General features: G+C 39.6%; 2 protein-coding genes across 4 annotated transcripts in view; both read right to left on the bottom strand.

Moving 5' to 3' along the window:
- YLPM1 (YLP motif containing 1) overlaps positions 1-5,438 on the bottom strand; it is a 67,463-nt gene extending 62,025 nt beyond the window's left edge. For all 3 annotated transcript variants that reach the window (XM_061181054.1, XM_061181056.1, XM_061181057.1), the window contains exon 1: positions 4,415-5,438. In XM_061181054.1, the coding sequence (XP_061037037.1) occupies positions 4,415-5,287 (873 nt within the window). In that variant the 5' untranslated portion in view covers positions 5,288-5,438. The remainder of the gene's footprint in view (positions 1-4,414) is intronic.
- Positions 5,439-15,559: 10,121 nt separating this feature from the next.
- On the bottom strand, positions 15,560-16,637 carry LOC133085600 (protein SET-like). Its single transcript, XM_061182728.1, has one exon. The coding sequence runs from the start codon at positions 16,579-16,581 to the stop codon at positions 15,709-15,711; it is 873 nt and encodes a 290-aa protein (XP_061038711.1). The 5' UTR covers positions 16,582-16,637; the 3' UTR covers positions 15,560-15,708.
- Positions 16,638-21,374: the final 4,737 nt, after the last annotated feature.

Here is a 21,374-nt window from a genome sequence, read left to right as displayed (position 1 = left end):
CTTCAAATACCATTTTTATGCTGATGACTCACAAGTCTATGTCTCCCAGATCTCACTTCTGGACTCCAGACCTATATCTAACTTCTAACTGGACATCTCCATTTGGAATCTTATGTCTCAAGGATCTTAAACTCAGTAAGTCTAAAACTTAACTCATCATTTTCCCTTCATCCCCAAACCTGTTCTTCCCCCTCCTGTAGGTTATTAGTATATGGAACCACCATCCACCCAGTTTCCTATCCCAGAAACCCAGGAATCGTCCTTGATGCCTCCCTCTCCACTACTACTCAATCTCCAATTGGATTCTAGCACCGAAATATTTCTCCAGTCTTTCCACTTCTCTCCATCTCCTCCAACACCATCCAAGTCCAAGCCACTACTAACTCTTGCCTGGATCACTCTATTCACTATTCTCTCTAAATCACTCTTGCTCCTTTCGATTCCACTCTCCCCAAAGCAGTGTGAACTTTCAAAAAAGCCAATCTGTTACATTTGCCTATATAAAATCCTTCAATGGCTTCCTACTCCCCTTAGGATAAAGTCCTCATAGGTCCTCCCTGGCCTGGTTTGTACCTTCAGTAAGCCCTACTGAACTTAATTCTTTGAACTCTTATCTGGTTATTTCCTACCCATTCTTCAGGTTTCATTTAAATATTACTTGCAAAGGGAGGTCTCTTCAATTAGGTTAGAGCTCCCAGCTATATTCAATCATTTGAAAAATATTTATTCTTCACCTACTATGTGCTAGACCCTGAGCAAGGCCTTGTGAATACAATGGTGAGCTTAAAAAAGCTCACCTTTTCCTAATCCTTATGGAATGGTCTAGTGATATTTTCTATTTTATAATTCCACAGCACCTTACACGTCTTCAGTTACTTTTTAAATGTCTTTTCCCTGCACTGGAACAAGTGAATGAGGGCAGGTACCTTGTCTACTTTGTTCACCATTTCATCTCCTGTACTAAGCACAGTTCTTGGCACATAGTTGTTACTCAATATATATTTGAGTATTAAATAGTGACTAAAAACTCTAATAAAAGTCAAAAGCTTTACCTAAATAAGTTTTAAGAATGAAAGAATAAATCACAGTTCATTAAAAAAAGACCAGTATGCATTTTACCTAGCCAGTCCTTTAAACACACAGAAAAGTTAATTCTTCAAAAAAGACACATTCCATTATATCACCAATTTACTCTGAAAACTAGAAATTAAATGGAAGAATATCAATCACTTATCCTGTCTTTTCTATGCTAACTGTATTTCCAATCAAACAGCCCTAGTTCGTGAGTGAAAGTTTTTCTTTACAGAATTCCTTATGGTAAATATAGAAGAAACAGCAGAAAAAAAATCACCATATTGCAACCTCTAACAAAGAAATAATTTACTCAAGCAAAGACCATCAAAAGATGAACCACTAGATGAAATATGAGATGCAAGACTGATGGGAAGCTTTACAGCAGAGAAACCAGTCACCCCCCTTGATCAATCTTGGCACCACTAACTATGGGACAACCAGGCACTGAGTGACTCCTGATGGGATGCAAATTAAGTACACAGCACTACCTAGGTTACGAAGTACACCTGACAAAAGAAAGGTGAACTTAAATCTAAGAAGCCTGCACAGTTAATGCCTAGTTTACAAAAAACATGGGAGAGAGAGGAACAAGTCAAATGACACCAACGAGACAGCAGACAAATCCAGGACGTGGGACATTCTACAGGATAACTAACACAGATTTTTCATCAAGCTCAATGGCAAGGGTAGAGAAACAGAATAGGAGAGACTGACCTAAATCAGGGATTCTCAAGTGAGAGTGACTTTGCCCCCCAGGGGATATTTGGCAATATCTGGAAACATTTTTGGTAGTCACAACTGGGGGTTGCTACTGGCATCTAGCAGGTAGAGGCCAGAGATGCTGCTAAACATCCTACAATGCACAAGACAGCCCCACAACAGAATTATTCTGCCCCAAAATGTCTATATTGAATCCCAATTTGAACAAACCATCAAAACTTTATTAAGTCCATGGGGGAATTTTAACATGGATAATATCAAGGAATTATTTTTATTAGTATGATGAGACAATAGGGGAAATCTGAACAGATCTGGTATTAGATGATAGAAACTTGTTAATTTTGTTAGGTGTTATAACGTGTTTACCTTAGAAAAAGTCCTTTAAAAAAAATGTCTAAGAATGTAGGAATGAAATGATGTGAGATCTAAGATTCATTTAAAAATATTTCAGCAAGAACAACAGTAAAGGCCTAGGTGAAGCATACATGGCAAAATCTTGATAGCTGTTGAATCTGAGTGATGGGTATATGGGGAGAATCATACCATTTTCTCTACTTTTGTGCATGTTTAAAATCTTTCACCATAAAAAAATTTTTAATGAAATATTCCAAAAATAAAATATGAATCAACAAAGAAGGGTTAATTGTCAGAGATTGGCACTGGCATGAAGAAAATGTTTACCACCTAATAAACCAAAGTATCCTAAGTCTAGAACACGACAACTCTCGTATCTTATTCAACAAAACTTTGTGGAGAGCCGACAATTGGCAAGACACTGTCCTAGGTGCAACAGGGGATAAAAAGGTAAGTGAGGCAGTCTCTGTCTGCAAGGGACTTACAATCTGAAGAACAGAACCAAACCACATGGGTAAGCTGAAGTACGGCTTCATAGAGACCCTGATATTTGAGATGTGCCTCGAAAGCAATACAACTGTAAGGGGGGAGAGAGAGTTGAGGAAGTTGGGATGAATTCTAGAGAGAGGTAAAAAAAACCTAAAGAGGCTTAGCAAGGGCCTTCTTGATCTGGCCCATTCACACCTCTCAAATCTCATCTTCCACCACTTTCTTTACGGCTATCATCAAAGAATTTGAGGCACTAATAATCAATAATAGTCAACTAATAGTCAAAGCACTAAAAGAAGTTCACTACAGACAAGGGTACAAAGACAGAAAAACAAAAACAGTGTTTGTGCTAAACATTCATATTAAAGACCGGTCTGATTCCCGCCCCCATCCCCCACTACCAAAAAACAATTCATTTGTCTCTCTAAGAGGCCAGAAAAAGTCCAGTAGAGATGAGGATATAAATGTCATATTTTGGCTTGGACTAACTCTGAGAGTGCTGGACAATAAAAGCACTGGAAATTTCAGAGTGGGGTGGTAAAGGGGGCAGAAATTCCATCTCTATTATAATGGAGGAATCTGGAGAAATTACCTGATGGATAGTACTAATTTGGTGTAAGCTAACAGAATCTCTCATTCTACTGTTTTACCCCAGCATCTCAAGTGTTTTCTCCTGATGATGTGCCAAGCACCACATCTTGCTTACTTAAAACAACCTGTTTCTCTTCTTAATTTCTAATGCCAAACCACTGTAAAATTAGAATATCTTTTGGAAATCTTTATATGTAAATCTGAGCTTGTAGATTAAAAGATTCTCTTTTTTCATGAGGGAATCTAGGTAGATTAGTAATTGCTAAAAGTGTCTATTTTAAGAAACCAAAACAAATTATTTCTTCCACTTTAATTTTATCTTCTTTCTTAAGAAAGGAATTCATTTATTACTGCTACCCTATCAATCTCTGACAGGGAAGCATCACTTGAAAGAGAAGTTTAGAAGAATGGCTCTCTCATGAATGAAGAGATGTCACGACCATTTTTTTAAAACTTGGCCGAATTCCAAGGCTGTTACTGTGGAGTAAATGGTAACAACAATGCAATGCAGCAAATTGGTCATGTCTTAAAACTATCTTTCAGTGATGTGAGAAAAAGATGTATGGGTCAGTTCCTTAAATGACCAACAGATTCCCAAAAAGGTCAAATATGTAGACTTCCCTAGGTATTGCATATATATCTATAAACATAATTAGGATGTTCCTGATTAGAACAAGATTTCCATCCTTCATTTGCTGAGACTTCTTAATTCAGGAAGCTGACAGCTATCAGTGGCCCTTAATTTTCTTTTAAAGAAACTAACTGGTCATAAGATTCATATGCATTTCAGGTGTCAGCCCTTTGAGACGCTTCTTTTTTATGCTGCCTCTCAAATAGAATTTTAGTTTAAGTTACAATTAAACAACAACAAAAAAGCCCTTTGCAACAGCAACAAAACCTAGAAGCATGGTCAAAGGAAACCAAGGAATATATCTGAGAAGTAACTCTTGAGCCACCCCATCACTCTGGTGTCTAGAAATATCTTCAAACACTGTTCTTTTAATAATCCACATTTAGCTAATAAAAAGCTGGGATGCCAGACCTTTGACTTTTATGGAATCCTCTGGAGTGTAAATTAGCTAGTTATTGTGTGTTGGAATTAGGCTAAGCACTGGGTAAAGCCCCCAGGCCTGCTCACTTAGGGCCCTCTAGGTGAGAGACGCAGCTTAGGCAGATGTTTTCTTACCTGTGGAGTCATCGTAGAGGGATCTGGCTCAGGGGCAGCTTGCTGCTGGTCAGCACTCTTGTTCTTGGCCCCGCTCTCCAAAGGCTCTTGCTGGACAGTTGTCTTATTCCCAGAAGGGGCGGACGGCGGTGGCGGAGCTAGCAGCTGGGATTTAGAATGGCCTTGGGAGGGGCGGGAAGGAGATGCCTGAGAAGAGGACAAGTAGGACTGGGAATGGCTCAAATAGGACTGCGAGGAGGAGGAAGAGGAAGAATAAGATGGGGTGGGCGCCAGGTAGGACTGGGAAGGTGGGGACTGAGAAGGGGACGGCTGAGCGGGAGGCAGGTAGGGCTGAGACGAGGCCGGGGGGTAGTATGAGGGTGGTGGCTGAGGTGGAGGCATGTAAGATTGAGACGGGGGCATGTAAGACCCCGGCGGTACTGGGGGAGATTCAGGGGGAGAATCCAGCTCCATGGGAACCAAACCAGGAGGCCCGTCTCGTTGGTGGTGGAGCATCTGGTGTTTGTACTGCTGCTGCTTCTGATAGCTGAGAGCCGGCCCAGGTGGAGGGGGCATCGGTGGCGGCGGTGGCTGCCAGTCCCCGTAGCCGCTCCCCGGCATCACCGGCGGGGGCGGCAGGGGGGGCGGAGGAAGGTGATGGGGCTGGAGCACACACTGCATTTGCTTCTGGTGCATCTGCTGCAGCTGCTGGAGCTGCGCCAGGTGCTGCTCGCGGAAGCTCATGAAGCCAGAAGAGGAGGGGGCCGCGGGAGTCGTCGAGCTCGAGTACCCGGGCCCCGGCGAGGCCTCAGGAAGCGCCACCGGCGGTGGCGGCGGGACCGGCGGCGGCGGATAGTGGCTGCTCCCGCCATACCGGCCCCAATTCGGGTACATATCGGAGAAGAAGGCGCAGCGCTCGTCCCGGCGTCGTTACGCGTCGCAACCGACCTCCAGGAGCTGCGGCGGCGACGGCGACAGCCGGAACTCGCGGCGCCTACAGGCCCCGGAGCGTGTAAACGGAGCGCGCCAGTGCGCCGGCGCTACCGAGCTGCGCCCGCGACCGGGAAGGCGGGGACGGTACCGGGGCGATTACGCCTGCGCAGTAGCCACCGAGAGGAGAACAAAGGCAAGATAGAGCGGCCCTTTGCTTGGCGACTCTCGGTTGCCATCTTCCTTCCGGTTCGGATAATGTAGGGGCGAGTAGAATGTTCCTATATAGCCAAGGAACCATAGAGTCTCACAGCTGAGAGCGGTGGTAGAGATCGTATCGCTCTACGGGTTCGTTTTTGAATGGAAAAAAAAAAAAAAAGGTTCCATTCACAATAGCAACAACAACAAAAAACCATGAAGCAGGTAGGAATAACACTAATAAGAAATATGCAGAATTTATATAAAGAAAACTACAGAACTATACAGACTCATATCCGAGTGGAATAAAATTAGACTTGAAATAATGGAGAGGTTTACCATGGTTCTGAATGAAAAGAGGAAAAATTATAAAGATGTCAGTTCTTTTCAAATTAAGTGAATAGACTTAATTCAATTCTAACAAAAAATCCAATTAGGAACAAATCTGTGAAGATGTATTCTGAAGACAGAATGTAAGAGTACATCAATTCCTGCAGGTATTGTAAAAGGGAAGAAAGGGAATTCTTTAGAATAATTCAACGCAGAAGAATTTATGTTGGAGAATATCAAAGGAAAGATAGCAAAAGCCAGATAACAAGATTGTCTAGAGAGGACCAGATTGGATTTAGAAAATAATCCAATCTCATGCAATACTAAATATGAACCCATGTGGCTTGAGAGAATCACTGAAAAACAAAGCTGATACACACTGAATTCTGAAAACAAAACAAAACAAAAATCTACCTAACTCTGAGACTATTAAGTGTGTCAATGTGTCAGTTGTGCACCACTTAAAGGTTTGACCTTGCTTCCATCTTAATAAACCAGATCTTCACCTCTCATAGGAGGTGGATGTGAGCTGAAAGTGGGGCAGCTAAGTTTCCTTTGGAAGAAAGAGCTTTTCATTCTCAAATAGGAATTTAGCTGTGTTTCTTTTAGCTTTTATTGAAATATAAAGTATATACATAAAATTACAAATCATAGTGTACAGCTTAGTGAATTTTCACAAACCAATCACACTTGTGTACAGATGAAGAAACAGAACATTACCCAACTCAGAAATCCCACTTGTAATTTTAATATTTTCAATTGAAATTCTGTTTGAAAACTATAAAAATAAATGTAATTTACTATAGAACAGACAAGGAGAAAATCAGATGATCATCTCATTAGATGCAGAAAAAGAATGTTTTCTTTCATTTCATAAATTTCAATATGCATTTATGATTTTTAAAAAGATTTGCAAGCCAGAAATAAAAGGAAACTTCCTTAATCTTATACAGAGTATTTACTAAGAAAACTACAACAAACATCACAGTTAATGCTGAAAAGTTGAAAGTTTTCCCACTGAGATCAAGAACAGATGTCCACTGCTATCATGTCTGTTACGGGTTGAACTGTGCCCCCCCATCCCCCCAAAAAAGATGTTTAAATCCTAACTCCCAGCACCTCAGAATGTGACCTTATTTGGAAATAGGGTTGTCCCAGGTGTAATTAATTACGATGAAGTCATACTGGAGTAGGGTGGGCCCAAGCTGTCTCCTTATAAGATGGCCATTTGAAGACAGCACACAGAGAGAATGCCATGTGACGGTGAAGGCAGAAATGGAGTTATGCAGCTGCAAACCAAAGAATGGAATAAATGGAATTCTCATATGCTGCTGGTGGGAGTGTAAATTGGGGTGACTACTCTGAAATACTATTTGGCACTATCTACTAAAGCTGAACAGCCCCAGAGCCTATGACCCAGGAATCCCACTCCTAAACACATAACCAACAGAAATGCATATATACGTTCACCAGAAGACATGTACAAGAATGTTCACAGCAACATTATTTGTAATGGCTGAAAACTGGAAAACAACACAAATGTCTACCTACACTAGAATAGATAATCAAATTGTGGTATATTTGTACAATGGAATACAAAACACCAAAGAGAATGAATGATCTGTAACTACATGAAACCACTCAGATGAATCTCACAATGTTGAGCAAAAGAAGCTAGACAGAAAAGAATATATACTATATGTTTTCACATATATAAGTTCAAAAAGAGACAAAATTTATATATAGTGTTAGAATTCAGGACAGTGGAGGGATAGTGACTGAAAGTGAGCTGCTAATGCTGTTTCTCGATCTGGGTGCTTGTTACATAGGTATGGTCAGTTTATGAAAAGTTCATCAAGCTGAACCACTTTTGATTTGTGCACTTTTCTGTTTGTATAATTCAATAATAATGTACCTCTAAGAAAATTGTGAAACATGGAAGTTCAAAAGAATATTTACTGTAAAATTGACTTTACATATGGTTCAAAAATAGACAAAATTAAATCATAATGTTAAAAGTGAAGGTAGGAACTTCCCTGGCGGTCCAGTGGTTAGGACTCTGCACTCCCATTGCAGGGGGCACGGATTCAATCCCTGGTTGGGGAACTAAGATCCCGCATGCCACACGGTGAGGCCTAAAAAAAAAAACGGAAAGAAAAAAGGAAGGTAGTGGTTGCCTTTGGGGAGAAGGAAAAGGGTAGTGACCAAGAGGGGTCACAAGTAGGGTTTTAAGTGCTAACAATGTTCTGTTTCTTGAACCAAGTGGTAATTACATAAATATTTGCTTTGTTAAAACTTACTGAGCTGTAAATTTATCCTTTGCGCTTTCCTGTTTGTGTTTTGTACCTCACAATTTTTTTTAAAGTTTTTAAGAGTGGGGAGGAGAAGAAAAGTGATGGTAGTGGAAGACAAAGAAAGATGAGATTAGGTTGAGGAAGGCAGTAAGCTTTCTCTTTTCCTTTTCCTTTCCTACCTGGCATGGTAGGTTCTAGCTGTCAGGCCCCAGGCCCTCTATCTAGAAACTCTCCCTCAGCAAGGCACCTAATAGGGAAACAGCAACGCTGTTTAAAACAGGCCCGTCCATGTTCCCCTCATTGTTTCAAGATAGATTTCAGCATTGTTCTAGATCCTATAGGAAATCCTATCTGCTACATTCTTTTTTTTAATATAAATTTATTTATTTATTTATTTTATTTTTGGCTGCGTTGGGTCTTTGTTGCCGCGCGCAGGCCTTCTTTAGTTGCTGCGAGCAGGGCCTTCTCATTGCAGCGGCTTCTCTTGTTGTGGAGCACCGGCTCTAGGCGCGCGGGCTTCAGTAGTTGTGGCATGCGGGCTCAGTAGCTGTGGCTCACGGGCTCTAGAGCACAGGCTCAGTAGTTGTGGCGCACGGGCTTAGTTGCTCCGCAGTATGTGGGGTCTTCCCAGACCAGGGCTCGAACCTGTGTCCCCTGCGTTGGCAGGCGGATTCTTAACCACTGCATCACCAGGGAAGCCTCTATCTGCTACATTCTTACACTTAAGGAACTAACATATAGTTGGCCGTTCAAATTTTGTAGCCTGCACAATTAATTTTCAAAAGTCACAGCCATCTTCGTCATACAGAACCCGTCTCCAGAAAATTATTTAAAAGAACACTCATTGTGTAATACTCTCCTCATGACATTTTAGTAACATTGATTTCACATTATATGACCAACCCCAAGCCCATTTTTTAGAGACTAATTTTACTAATCTAGAATGCAAAAAGAACAATGAAAACATAAAGTGCTCTTATTCAAAATGAAATAAGGGATGAATTATAGCACAAATCACACAGATTCGGTTTTGTGTGGGAAACTCTGGGGGCGGGGCTCAGCTGTTAATTGTCAATGCTGTCAAAATCAACTCAGCATGAGCCTTCTCTGGGTTAGGTTTATAATCCAGCTGCCCGGGACTTTCCTGGTGGTCCAGTGGATAACACTCTGCGCTCCCAATGCAGGGGGGGCCAGGGTTTGACCCATGGTCAGGGAACTAGATCCCACATGCCACACCTTAAAGGGCTCGCATACTGCAACTAAGACCCGGTGCAGCCAAATAAATATATAAATATTAAAAAAAAAAATCCAGCTGCCCTTCTTTCCTTATGTTTCATTCTTGCTGTTACTAGGGGGACTTGGGTGAGGGCTGGGACAAGGGGGTGACATTTGATTGGTTAGTGGTTTGAAACCATATTCTGATTGGCTGGTGGCTTGCGTATTATTTTGTGGAATAAAATCCCTGCTACCTCTTGCAGCTTGTACCATTCTAAACAACAGGATCTAGAGGCAGATTATCTGCTATTGGACCATTTAAGATTTGGGATGGATAGTGTCTAGGCTCAGGGTAACCTGGTCATATATAACCTTGGCAGTGTGCGTGAGTACTTCTTTCCCTTCTTATCACCATGGAGTCACGCTTTCATTTTATCCTAAAAAAAAAACTCCATAGGTGTTAATAAGTAATCTCAATTGCATGTGGTCAGTCCTTCATTCTCAATGGATCTGCACAGTTTAGGAGAGCCTGTAACTTGAGAGTAGTTGATCCCTTACAGTTCTTTGGATGTTATCCATAGCAGCAGCTAAAACTTTAAAAGAAATATATTTGGAAAGATATTATAGAAGTAACAAAACAGACAAGAAGGCCATATAACTAGGTCTAGGAGCAGGAAAAAGCCAATCCAGGAGCTATTCTACTATCAAAGCTCTGGATGCTGTATGAAACAAGGTTAAACTCTTTTTTTTTTTTTCCTTTAGCCACTCAATGCCTTCTCAGATAGAGGGGATGGTGAGAGTGTTGCAGGAAGGGGGACCTGTTCCAGGGCTAAGAGTGGACTCTTGTCTAACACTCAGAAATGAATTGTCTGAGGAGGCACACGTGCTGACAAAACAAGACTTTATTGGGAAGGGGCACTAAGGTGGAGAGCAGGAGGGTAAGGGAACCCAGGAGGACTCTCTGCCACGTGGCTTGCAGTCTCGGGTTTTATGGGAATGGGGTTAGTTTCCGGGTTGTCTCTGGCCAATCATTCTGACTCAGGGTCCTTCCTGGTGGCTCGCGCATCGCCAGGCCAAAATGGATTCCAGCGAGGATTCTGGGAGGTTGGAAGGACATATGGATTGGCATCTCCTCTCTCCTTTTGACCTTTCCCAAATTCTTCCAGTTGGTGGTTGCTTGTTAGTTCTGCGTTCCTTACCAGGACCTCCTGTTTAAGATAACTCATGCAAGTGGTTACTATTTTGCCTGGCCAGGGCTGGCGGTTTCAGTCAGTGTTTCCCCTAACAAGGGGAAGGATTCTCCAGTTCTCCCTTCAGCATCTATAGTGAAAAGGCTGGGCACTCTGATCTAAATCCTAATACAACTGCATATAATTTGAGTGTAATGTGCCAAGAAAAAAGTCTGGGTACTGTTAGAAAGGAGGAGTGGATGTGAGCAAGCAAAAGCAACAAATATCCACTCCCCGGGAGAAGGGCCTCCATTTTCAGGCAAATGTATTCAAAGACCTGGGCATAAAAAGGAGATTAGCATTATCAGTCAAATGCAAAAAGAATACCACCACAAAGATTTTGAGAGAGAATAAACAGAGGCTTTCTGAGCAAGGAAAAATTGGGAATGATTTTAAAATCAAAGAATAAATGTATTAATTAGGAAGTAGTCCAAGCTGCTATAGCAATGAGACACTGAAGTACAGTGGATTAAGCAAAACAAAAGTTTATTTTCACTCATAGAACAATTCAGAGGTAAGCAGTCCAAAGCTGTCATCTTCAACCTAAAGCTTCCATCTCTGGGTTCAAGGTGGCTGCTCTGGCTCCTGCCATCAAATCTGCATCTAGTCAGTGGGGAGGTAGAATGGGTTAGGGGAGCATACCTTTTTAAAAAAATTTTTTTAATTAATTAATTTATTTATTTTTGGCCATGTCAGGTCTTAGCTGCGACGCGCGGGCTCTTCGTTATGGTGCGCAGTCTCTCTAGTTGTGGTGTGTGTGCTCAGCAGTTGCGGCATGCGGACTTAGTTGCCCTGCAGCATGTGCGATCTTAGTTCCCTGACCAGGGGTCGAACGCCCCCTGCAGTGGAAGCGCGGAGTCTTAACCACTGGACGGCCAGGGAAGTCCCAAGGAGCATGCCTTTTAAGGTCATAACCCAGAAGAGATACTTATCATTTTCAGTTACACCCTGTTGGCTACAACTTAAATGGTAGGCCATGCCTAACTGCAAGGAAGGCTGGGAAATAAAATTTTTACTTGGGCAACCCAAATAAAACTCATAAGACCTATTATTAAAGGAAGAAGGGAAGAGTGAATGCTGGGACAACTGGCAATATCTGTTACACTGACAATGACAAGTTCTAATAAGGTTGTGGAGCAACAGAAACTCCCACACTGTTTATGGGAGTACGAATGTGTACAGTACTTAAAGAATAATTTGAGAATATATTATCTTCAATAATTTGAAGACATACAATGCCTTATGACACAATTTCACTTCTAAGTATATTATCTTGGACTACAGATACTTTTTTACATATGTACAAGGAGGCATGTAAAAGAATAAAGCTCTGTTTGTAATATTAAAAACTGCAAAAATATGAATAAACAAATTGTTTAATATTCACCCAGTGAAATATCATACAGCAATTAAGGTGAGTGAACTAAAGCTAAAACTAACATGGATGAATCTCACAAACATAACTCAGAAAAAAAGAGAAAGTTGCAAAAAACTATATACTGGATATATACCCCAAAGAATTGAAAGCAGAAACTTGAACAGGTATTTGTACACCCATATTCATAGCAGTATTATTCACAATGGCCAAAAGGTGGAAGCAACCCAAGTGCCCCATCCACAGATGAATGGATAAACAAAATGTGGCTTATACATACAAAGGAATATTATTCAACCTTAAAAGGAAGGAAATTCTGATACATGTTACAACATGAATGAATCTTGAACATTATGCCAAGTGAAATAAGCCAGTCACAAAAGGACAAATACTATATGATTCCACTTATATGAGGTAACTAGAGTAGTCAAATTCATGAGGACAAAAAATAGAATCAGGATTGATAGGGGTTGGGGGAAGGGAGGAATTGGAAGTTTTTGTTTAATGGGTACAGAGTTTCAGTTTTAGAAAACAAAAAAATTTGGAGTTGGACGGTGGTGATGGTTGCACAACAGTGTGAATGTACTTAATGCCACTGAACTGTACACTTGAAAATGGTTAACATGGTGAATTTTATGTTATGTATATTCTACCACAAAAATTACTATATACAGCATGTTTTCATTTATAGGCAACTCAAAAGCATACACATTACAAACATATTGTTAAGGTATACAAGTAATCGGTAAAACCATAAAGTAAACCAAAAGGATGACAAATACAAAATCCAGGAGAGTGGTTACCTAAGAGGTGGGGTGGAGGTGAGAGAAGGAGGGAACGTAATCAGAGAGGATTATATAGAAAGTGTCAAAGTGATGGGTAATATTCTTTTTCTTAAATTAGGTTATAGGTACAAGGGTGTTCATTTTAGTAATATTCTTTATCCCTTAAATATACTCTATGTATGTAATATTTTATAGTATCTATATATGTTATACAGTATTTCATACATTCAAAGGTATACATTTAAATACACATATCATATATACTTAATATAAATGTATGCTTTTGAATGTATGAAGTATTACATATTTTTACGTGGGAAAATTAAAGGAGAATTAAGAAATATTAAAGTGGGTTACTTGAGGAAAACTTAGAAAAACTAATGTTCAGAAACTCTCTCTAGGCTGAAACATAGTTCCAACTTGTATAGTTCCACCTCAAACAACAGGTTTGTTTGAGAATGAGGTGTAGTGAATACTATTGTCTGCCTTCAGGACATCCATTTCCTTCCTTCTTCCTTCTTGATAAAATCCCAGTTTTGTTCAGGAGTCCACATCTTCCCTTACATATCCTATGTCACTGAGAAAAAGCTGACTATCTTCAGCTCCAACAGTAGGTCGCTGCAGTTAAAGTCAATCATGCCAATATCATCCCCTTGCCTTTTATTGGTTCCGAGATTCTGGCTTAACCTAATCAGCCTGTGGCATTTCTTTTTTATTTTGTTTTGTTTTGGCTTGGTTTTTTGGCCCTGCTGCGCAGCTTGTGGGATTTTAGTTCCCCGACCAGGGATTGAACCCCGGGCCCTCAGCAATGAGAGTGCAGAGTCCTAACCACTGGACCGCCAGGGAATTCCCTGCATGTGGCATTTCTTAGGCCATTCAAAGATTGGCATCTGTCCAAAGTTGGCACAATCATGCTGACGAGCAGGATTTTTATTACATGGTTTGGGGAAGAGACCCTATTTCTCTCTAAGAGATATGAACAAGGAACATGTTGTTCCAACTGCTATTTACAGCCAACTGGGGGCTTTGATGACAAAGCCAACAGAGGGGGAAGGTCAGAACTGAGAGATATGGAGCTTCAGCCCTGAGAGTGCTGTTTATAGAGCTCACTACCTTTGAAACTCCTGTTATTTGAGATGTATTTCATTACTGTTTAAGGTAGACTGAGTTAGGATTCCCGCTACTTGCACTGGAACCACCCTAACTGAAACCTGGAGGTACATTTTAAGGATACATAGAGAAACAGGAACCTCAGACACACAGTTGGGCCCCATGGAAGTTTAGGAACCCTACTTGTCACTACAAGAAGGGCTGAATATGTAGGTCTCACAGAGAGTGGAATGTAGCTCAGGAACTGGGTGGCCCTTAGGACCCAGTGTAGACCTAGCTGTCACTCCCTCAGCATTAGTAAGTTTTTGATCAATTCTTATCCCAGGACTCTGCCATCTTGGTACTCTTGTTTCAGGTGCATCCCTACTTTTCTTTATGTATGATTTCTAATCTTGCTATAGCTGTTCAACTCTTCATGTCTTGAGATCTAAATTCCCCAAAGAGAGGATCCATTTCCTTAAGACAGTCCATCTCATGAACCCCCTGCCAATCTATAGATTAGATGTTTGTGGGTAAGATGCCCTACCCTTGACTCAATTAACAGTAGTTAAGGGACTTCACTGGTGGCACAGTGGTTAAGAATCTGCCTGCCAATGCAGAGTGCACGGGTTCAATCCCTGGTCAGGGAAACTGCAAGTTGCAGGATGCAGCCAAAAAAAAAAAGTAAATTAACACCCTATACCCTTCATTTAGGCATATCATTTGTTGATGTTTTGCTACATTCTCTCTCTCCCTCCCTCTTCCATCTATCTATCTATCTATCTATCTGTTTTTCCCCAATCCATTAAACAGTTACTTGAAGCTATTGTGACCCTTCACACCTAAACATTCAGCAGGTATTTCCTAGGAACAAAGCTATCCTTACATGCAACTACTATATACTATTCACTCTAAGGAAACTTAACATAAATACAATTACAATCAGCCCATTATTTAAATTTCCTCAATTATCCCAATAATATCCTTTACAGTTTCTTTTTTTTGGTGTGTGTGTACACATTTAGTTTTATTGTAGCAAAGCAACTTGTACACTTTTAACATTTAAAACTGAACATCATCTTTCCTTTCCAGTGAAACAAAAAGAAAAATTTAAAAATAAACAGGAACAAAATTACAATAATGTTAATTGCAAATAAGATCCTACAGGTTCTGCTGATTCTCCCATCGAGTGGTAGGGCTCAAGTCATCATTAGGAGAGAATTTTATTTTAAAAGTGTCATCTGAAATTGCAAGGATGTCCGTTAAACATCACAATTAAACATGCCAAAGGAGAAGCCATGTTGTCAAAATGCCCACTTAACCCACCCAAACATCTCAAACCCACCCTTTGCTGATCTTCTATAACCCCATTTTTTAAAGTTTTTTTTTTCTTTTTTTAAACAAGAGAAAGTAGACAGATACATGTTGGTAAACGCTAACTGTCCATATTCACATAGAGACACAGTGTAATCTCTGAGCCCAATATACAGAGAAAGGAGGAAAAAAGCTAGAATTCTATGCACTACTACACAGGGGCCTAGCACCCTCCAGCTTCCAGCAGAGCTAAGGGAGCAGAAGGTTCTTCTTTTTTCCCACAGAGAATGGTGGTGTTGATTCCATAAAGTTTTTGTTGAGACAGGAAAGGATAAAAATGAATTTGGAACAGAAAGAGGTAGAGATTCTTTTCCCACTGAATTCTGCTCAAGGTATTTTCCCCCCAAATAAGTTGTGATCCATGGTATAAAGGAGAAAAGAGAACTCAAAAACAGGGCGCCTGAACACAAGAGGAGGAGAAAAGAAAAAGACTGCAACTTGCTCCCAGAGACTGGAGAAAATTAAAAAAGGAAGGTTGGAATCCATCAGTGTTCCATTAGTCATCTTCTCCTTCATCTTCCTCTCCTCCCTCCCCCTCATCATCATCTTCATCTTCTTCACCTTCATCCGCATCCCCTTCTTCATCAATATCTTCCAATCCTTCTTCCTCTTCATCATCATCATCTTCTTCTCCTTCCCCTTCCTCATCATCCACGTCCGGAACCAAGTAGTACTGTAATGGATTTGGCCAAATGTCATCTTTGATGACCTCTCCTAACTCATCTGCACCTGCATCAGAATGATCAGTAAACCAGGTGAAGAAGCCTGCTGGTTCCTCATGCTGTCTCTTCCTGCTGGCTTTATGCTGCGTTTGACTTGAACATTTTGTCAAATCCTTTCTGGATTTCCATTTGATTTGAGTGGACTTTGAAGATGGATCACCACTCTCATTCAGATGAAATTCTTTGGAGAGAACTTTATTTTCGAAGTAAGGGTTTTCATCATAATAAAAATCTATTCTGTAACCTGAGTTAATGTCTTCAAATTCTGTCACTTCGACTCTTGTCAAATAATGCAGCGCCTCTTCATCCTCCTCCCCAAGTGGTGCAGACACTTGTGGATGGTTAACAAATGTTACCCCAAAATTTGGGATTTTGGCCATCAATTCCGACCTCTTCTGAAAAAATGGTTGGCGGAGTTTGTTATATTTCTGTTCTACTTTCAAAATCTCCTCACTGGCTTGTTCGTTAAGTCTGTCTGTTTCATTTTGTACTTCATCAATATGTTCAATTGCTTCTTGCTGTTCTTTTTCTTCGTTCGTCAAGTTCGGAGAAGCAGACGTTTCCTCTGGCCTGGAGGCAGGAGTCAGTCTCTGTTTCTTTGGTTTCTTTGCTTGGGGTGGAAGTGAAGACTGGTGTTTGGGGGCCATGCTGGGAGAAAAGCCAAGAATCCACCCAAGGGAAGATGCTCGTACCAGGAGCTCTGAGAACTCTACAGTTTCTTATTTTTTTAATTCAGGGTACAATCAAGGATCACACATTGCATTTAGTTTTCATGCCTAGTCTCCTTTAATATAAAAACAGTTCTCTAGCCTTTTTTTGTTTCTTTTGATACACAAAGGGTTTTAAGTTTGATGTAGTCCCATTTGTCTAGTTTTGCTTTTGTTGTCAATGCTTTTGGTGTCACACCCAATAAATCATTGTGAAATCCAATGTCCTAAAGTTTTCTCCCTTGCTTTCTTCTAGTTTTACAGTTTAGGTCATGTGTGTAGGTCTTTAATCCACTTTGAGTTAACTTTTGTATATGGCATAAGAGTCTAACTTCATTCTTTTGCATGTGGATATCCAGTTTTCTGAGAACCATTTGTTGAAGAGACTGTCCTTTTCCCATGTGTGGTCTTGTACCCTTGTAGAGAATCATTTGGCAATATGGTCAGCCCAACATATCCGAAGGTATTGCACTGGTAGATTCAAGCAGCTGGGGATAGAAAATATTTGGGGGAAAAAGTTCCAGAAAATTCCAAAAAGCAAAATTTGAATTTGCTGTGCACTAGTAACTATTTACATTGCATTAGGTATTATAAGTAATCTAGAGATGGTTTAGAGTATATGGGAGGATGTGTATAGGTTATACGCAAATACTTCACCATTTTATATAAGGGACTTGAGCATCCACAGATTTGGGCGTCTGTGAGGGTCCTGGAACCAATCCTCTGCTAATATGGAGGAACGGCTGTATGCGTATGGGTTTATTTCTGGGCTCTCTATCATTGCATTTGGTCTCTATATCTGTCTTTATGTCAGTACAACACTGTCTTGATTACTACTTTGCTTTGTAGTATGTTTTGAAATCAGGAAGCATGAGGCCTCCAACTTTGTTCTTCCTTTCCAAGATTGTTTTGGCTATTCGGGATCCCTTGAGATTCCACACCAGTTTGGCATTTTTTCCTTTCCATTTCTACAAACGTTATTGGTATTTTGATAAGAGACTGTATTGAATCCATAGATCGCTTTGGGTAGTATGGACATTTTATTGCTATTGAGTCTTCCAATCCACAGCACAGAATGTCTTCCCATTCTCTTGTATCTTCTCTGATTACTTTTAGCAACATTTTGTAATTTTCAGTGTACAAGTCTTTCACCTCCTTAGTTAGGTTTACTCCTAGGTATTTTATTCTTTTTGATGATATAGCAAATTGGATTGTTTCCTTAGTTTCTTTTTTGATTGGTCATTGTTAGCATACTGAAATGCAACTGACTTTTCCATGTTGATTTTGTATCCTGAAACTTTGTTGAAATCATTAATTAGTTGTAACAGATTTTACAAATGGATTCTTTAGGATTTTCTACATAAGATCATGTCATGTGTGAACAGAGATAATTTTACTTCTTCTTTTCCAATTTGGATACCTTTTATTTCTTTTTCTTGTCCAACTGTTCTAACACAGACTTTTCAACATGTGCTTTATCAGTTGGTATAGGCTAAGTTATGCTATTGTAAAAAACAAACAAAAAACCAACCCAAATCTCAGTGGCTAAAACAACAAATGCCTATTTTTCATTTACCCTAGTGTTGGGATGTTCTGTGGGATCCAGGCAAAGCAAGGTTCCATCTCTCTGTTTTCATGATTTGAAAGGCAGGCCAAGGGGAGCATAGTTCATCACATAATGACTTTTAAAACCTCTGCCTAGAAATGATATATGTCATCTTCACTCACATTGCCACACCTAACTTCAAAGGTGGTGGAGAAGAGCCATCCTACCCTGAGTCCATAAACAAGAGAGCCAGAAATATTTAGTAAACAGCACAAAAAACTGCTACACTCTACCCTTCTAGTTACCAAATGTTGATCTCACTTTCTCTACCACAGGCCAAGTATACACTACACAACTCCCCCACACAGACATTCTCAAAGTCCTGTACAATCATGACATCATGCTCAAAGTCCAGGATATCTAGGTGGAGCACAGCCATCTCTACAGCAAGGGGTATATGTAGTAGTATCAGTATCAGGAGGTGTGGCTTTTTTTGATCTAGAGACCTATGCACCAAGAGGGCAAATTATCTGCCCTTATAACACTAAATATACAATTGGTGGAATAGGAACAGGACAACTAGAGCGAACACTCCTATTCAGAAAAGGAAACAAAACAAAACACATAGAAGTGACTAGTCTCTAGCAATTCTGTCTACAAGATTAACTGTGCAAGGGCACCTTACTTTGGGGGTAAGGAATTCAGAAAAGTTAAAAATAAAAGGACAGGCAAAAGTAGATAAGGCAAATGCATTACAAAAAAGAAAAAGAAAGCAAGGATCCTGTTCTTAATATAAGAAAAAGTAGAATTCAGGCTAAAGAGCATTAAATGAGACAAAAAGAATACACTATAATGCTAAAGGCTACAGTTCACAAAAAAAATATCAGTTATGAGTATCCATGCACAAAACAACACAGTAGCAACTTCCGTCAAGTGGAAACTCTAAGAAGTGCAAGGAGAAATAGACAAAGTATACTAAGATTAGAAAACTCTATTTCTCTCAGTGTGAGACAGATCAGAGTCAAAAATAAATGTAAGGATACAGAAGACCTAAACAATCAGGTAGATCTTATGCATAAATATCAAACCTTTTACCCTGATAATACCAGATAATACAGAATGTACCTCCTTTTCAAGTGTACATGGAACTTTCATGAAATTGACCATGTTAGGCTACAAAGAAAACCTCAATATTTTCCATATTGCATATTCAAACAGCATATTATTTTTGCATGCCTTTTCCCATCTTTTAATTTACTGAGGTGTAATTTACAAATAATAAAATGCACCCATTGTGTGCACATTTCAATGCTTTTTGACAAATCAATATATCCAAGTAGCCATCACAGCAATCAAAATACAGAAAATTTCCATCATCCCCCCAAACTCCCTTGTACGTCTACAAGAGCCAATCTTCTCCCTCCACATCAGGCAGTCAATTTACTTTCCATCACTATAGATTGGGTTTGTGCTTCCTAGAGTTTCATATGTACGGAATCATACAGTATACATTCTTTTGTGTCTGGTTTCTTTTGCTCAGCTTAACAGTTTTAAGATTCATCTATGTTATTACAGATTCATCTATGTTATTGTATTCATCATGTTATTGTATCAGTAGTTCATTCTTTTTATTGCCAAATAGTATTCCATTGTATGAATGCACAGTTTGTTTATCCATTTATTTGTTGATGGATACTTGGGTTGTTTCCAGTTCTTATCTATTATGAATAAAGATAATATGAACATTGGTGTACAAGTCTCTGTGTAGATGTAAGTTTTCATTTCTCTTGGTTAGATTTCCTAGGAGTGGAGTTATTGGGTTGTGTGGAAAGTGTATTTTCCCATTATTTCCAACAGTTTTGTGTCATCCTGATTTAGGCACATCTTGTAAATACCATATAGCCACAAGATTTTAAAAATAGCCAATCTGAGCATTTGTCTTTTAATAAGGGAACTTAACCTAGTCACATTCATTCATCATGACTAATGTGTTTGGACTTTTCCCTACCAAATTAGTTTTCTATTTTCCATTATTTCTTCTTCCCTCCCCTCTTCTGCATTTCTTTTTCCTCTTTTAAAATTTACATATAGTGAAGTATACAGATCTCCAGTAGTGTATTCTGCTTTTTTATTTTTTAATTTTAATTTTTTAGTTAATTGAGCTTCCTTTTTCCATTTTATTTATGTTGGTTTAGGAGACGTACATCTTACATTAGTTAGGATTAGGTTTGGCCATACAATTAAAGTAAAACCCAGGTAGCTTTTTCTAATGTATTGGCACACCTGGTCACTCAATTCCAAAGCCAACATTATCTAACAGTTCTCCCGCAGAAGAAGAACAACTCTCCAGTAAGAGCTCTGATTAAGACTATTTGGCTTGACCCTGATCACCCATGTTTGAAATAATCACAATGGCAAAGGGAATAAGGATGTTCTAATTGGTCCAGTTTGACTACTCTAGGTACCGCATATAAGTGGAATTACAGTATTTGTCTTTTCGTGACTGGCTTATTTCACTTAGCATAATGACGTCAAGGTTCATCCATATTGTAGTATGTGTCAGAATAATATAAATGCATACTATTCCATTGCATGTATATACCACATTTTGGTTATGCGTTCATCTGTTTGGACACTTGCGTTGCTTCCACCTCTTGGCTATTGTGAATAGTGATGCTAATGAACATGGGTGTACAAATATCTCTTCAAGATCCTGCTTCCAATTCTTTTGTATATATTCCCAGAAGTGGAATTGCTGGATCACATAGTAGTTCTATTTCAAAATTTTTGAGGAACCATCATACTATTTTCCATAGCAGCTGTACCATTTTACATTTCCACCAACAGTACACAGCAGTTCCAACTTCTCCACATCCTCGTCAACACTTGTTTATTTACCCTTAACAGCAGCCATCCTAATAGGTATAAGGTGGTATCTCATTGTGATTTCAATTTGCATTTCCCTAATGATTAGTGATGTTGAACATCTTTTCATGGGCTTTTTGGCCATCTATATGTCTTCTTCAGAGAACTATCTGTTCAAGTCCTTTGCCTATTTTTAAATCTACCTCATTGTTTTTAAATGCTCATGACATTCCACAGTATAGACATAACATAGTTAAAAGCTTTCTGATAGATATTTACATTCTTTTCAATTTTTCTCTATTATAAATAGTGGTGCAGTAAA

Source organism: Eubalaena glacialis, chromosome 2, assembly GCF_028564815.1.
Source record: "Eubalaena glacialis isolate mEubGla1 chromosome 2, mEubGla1.1.hap2.+ XY, whole genome shotgun sequence".
Classification (NCBI taxonomy): Eukaryota; Metazoa; Chordata; class Mammalia; order Artiodactyla; family Balaenidae; genus Eubalaena; species Eubalaena glacialis.
This window is presented reverse-complemented; position numbering and strand designations above follow the sequence as displayed.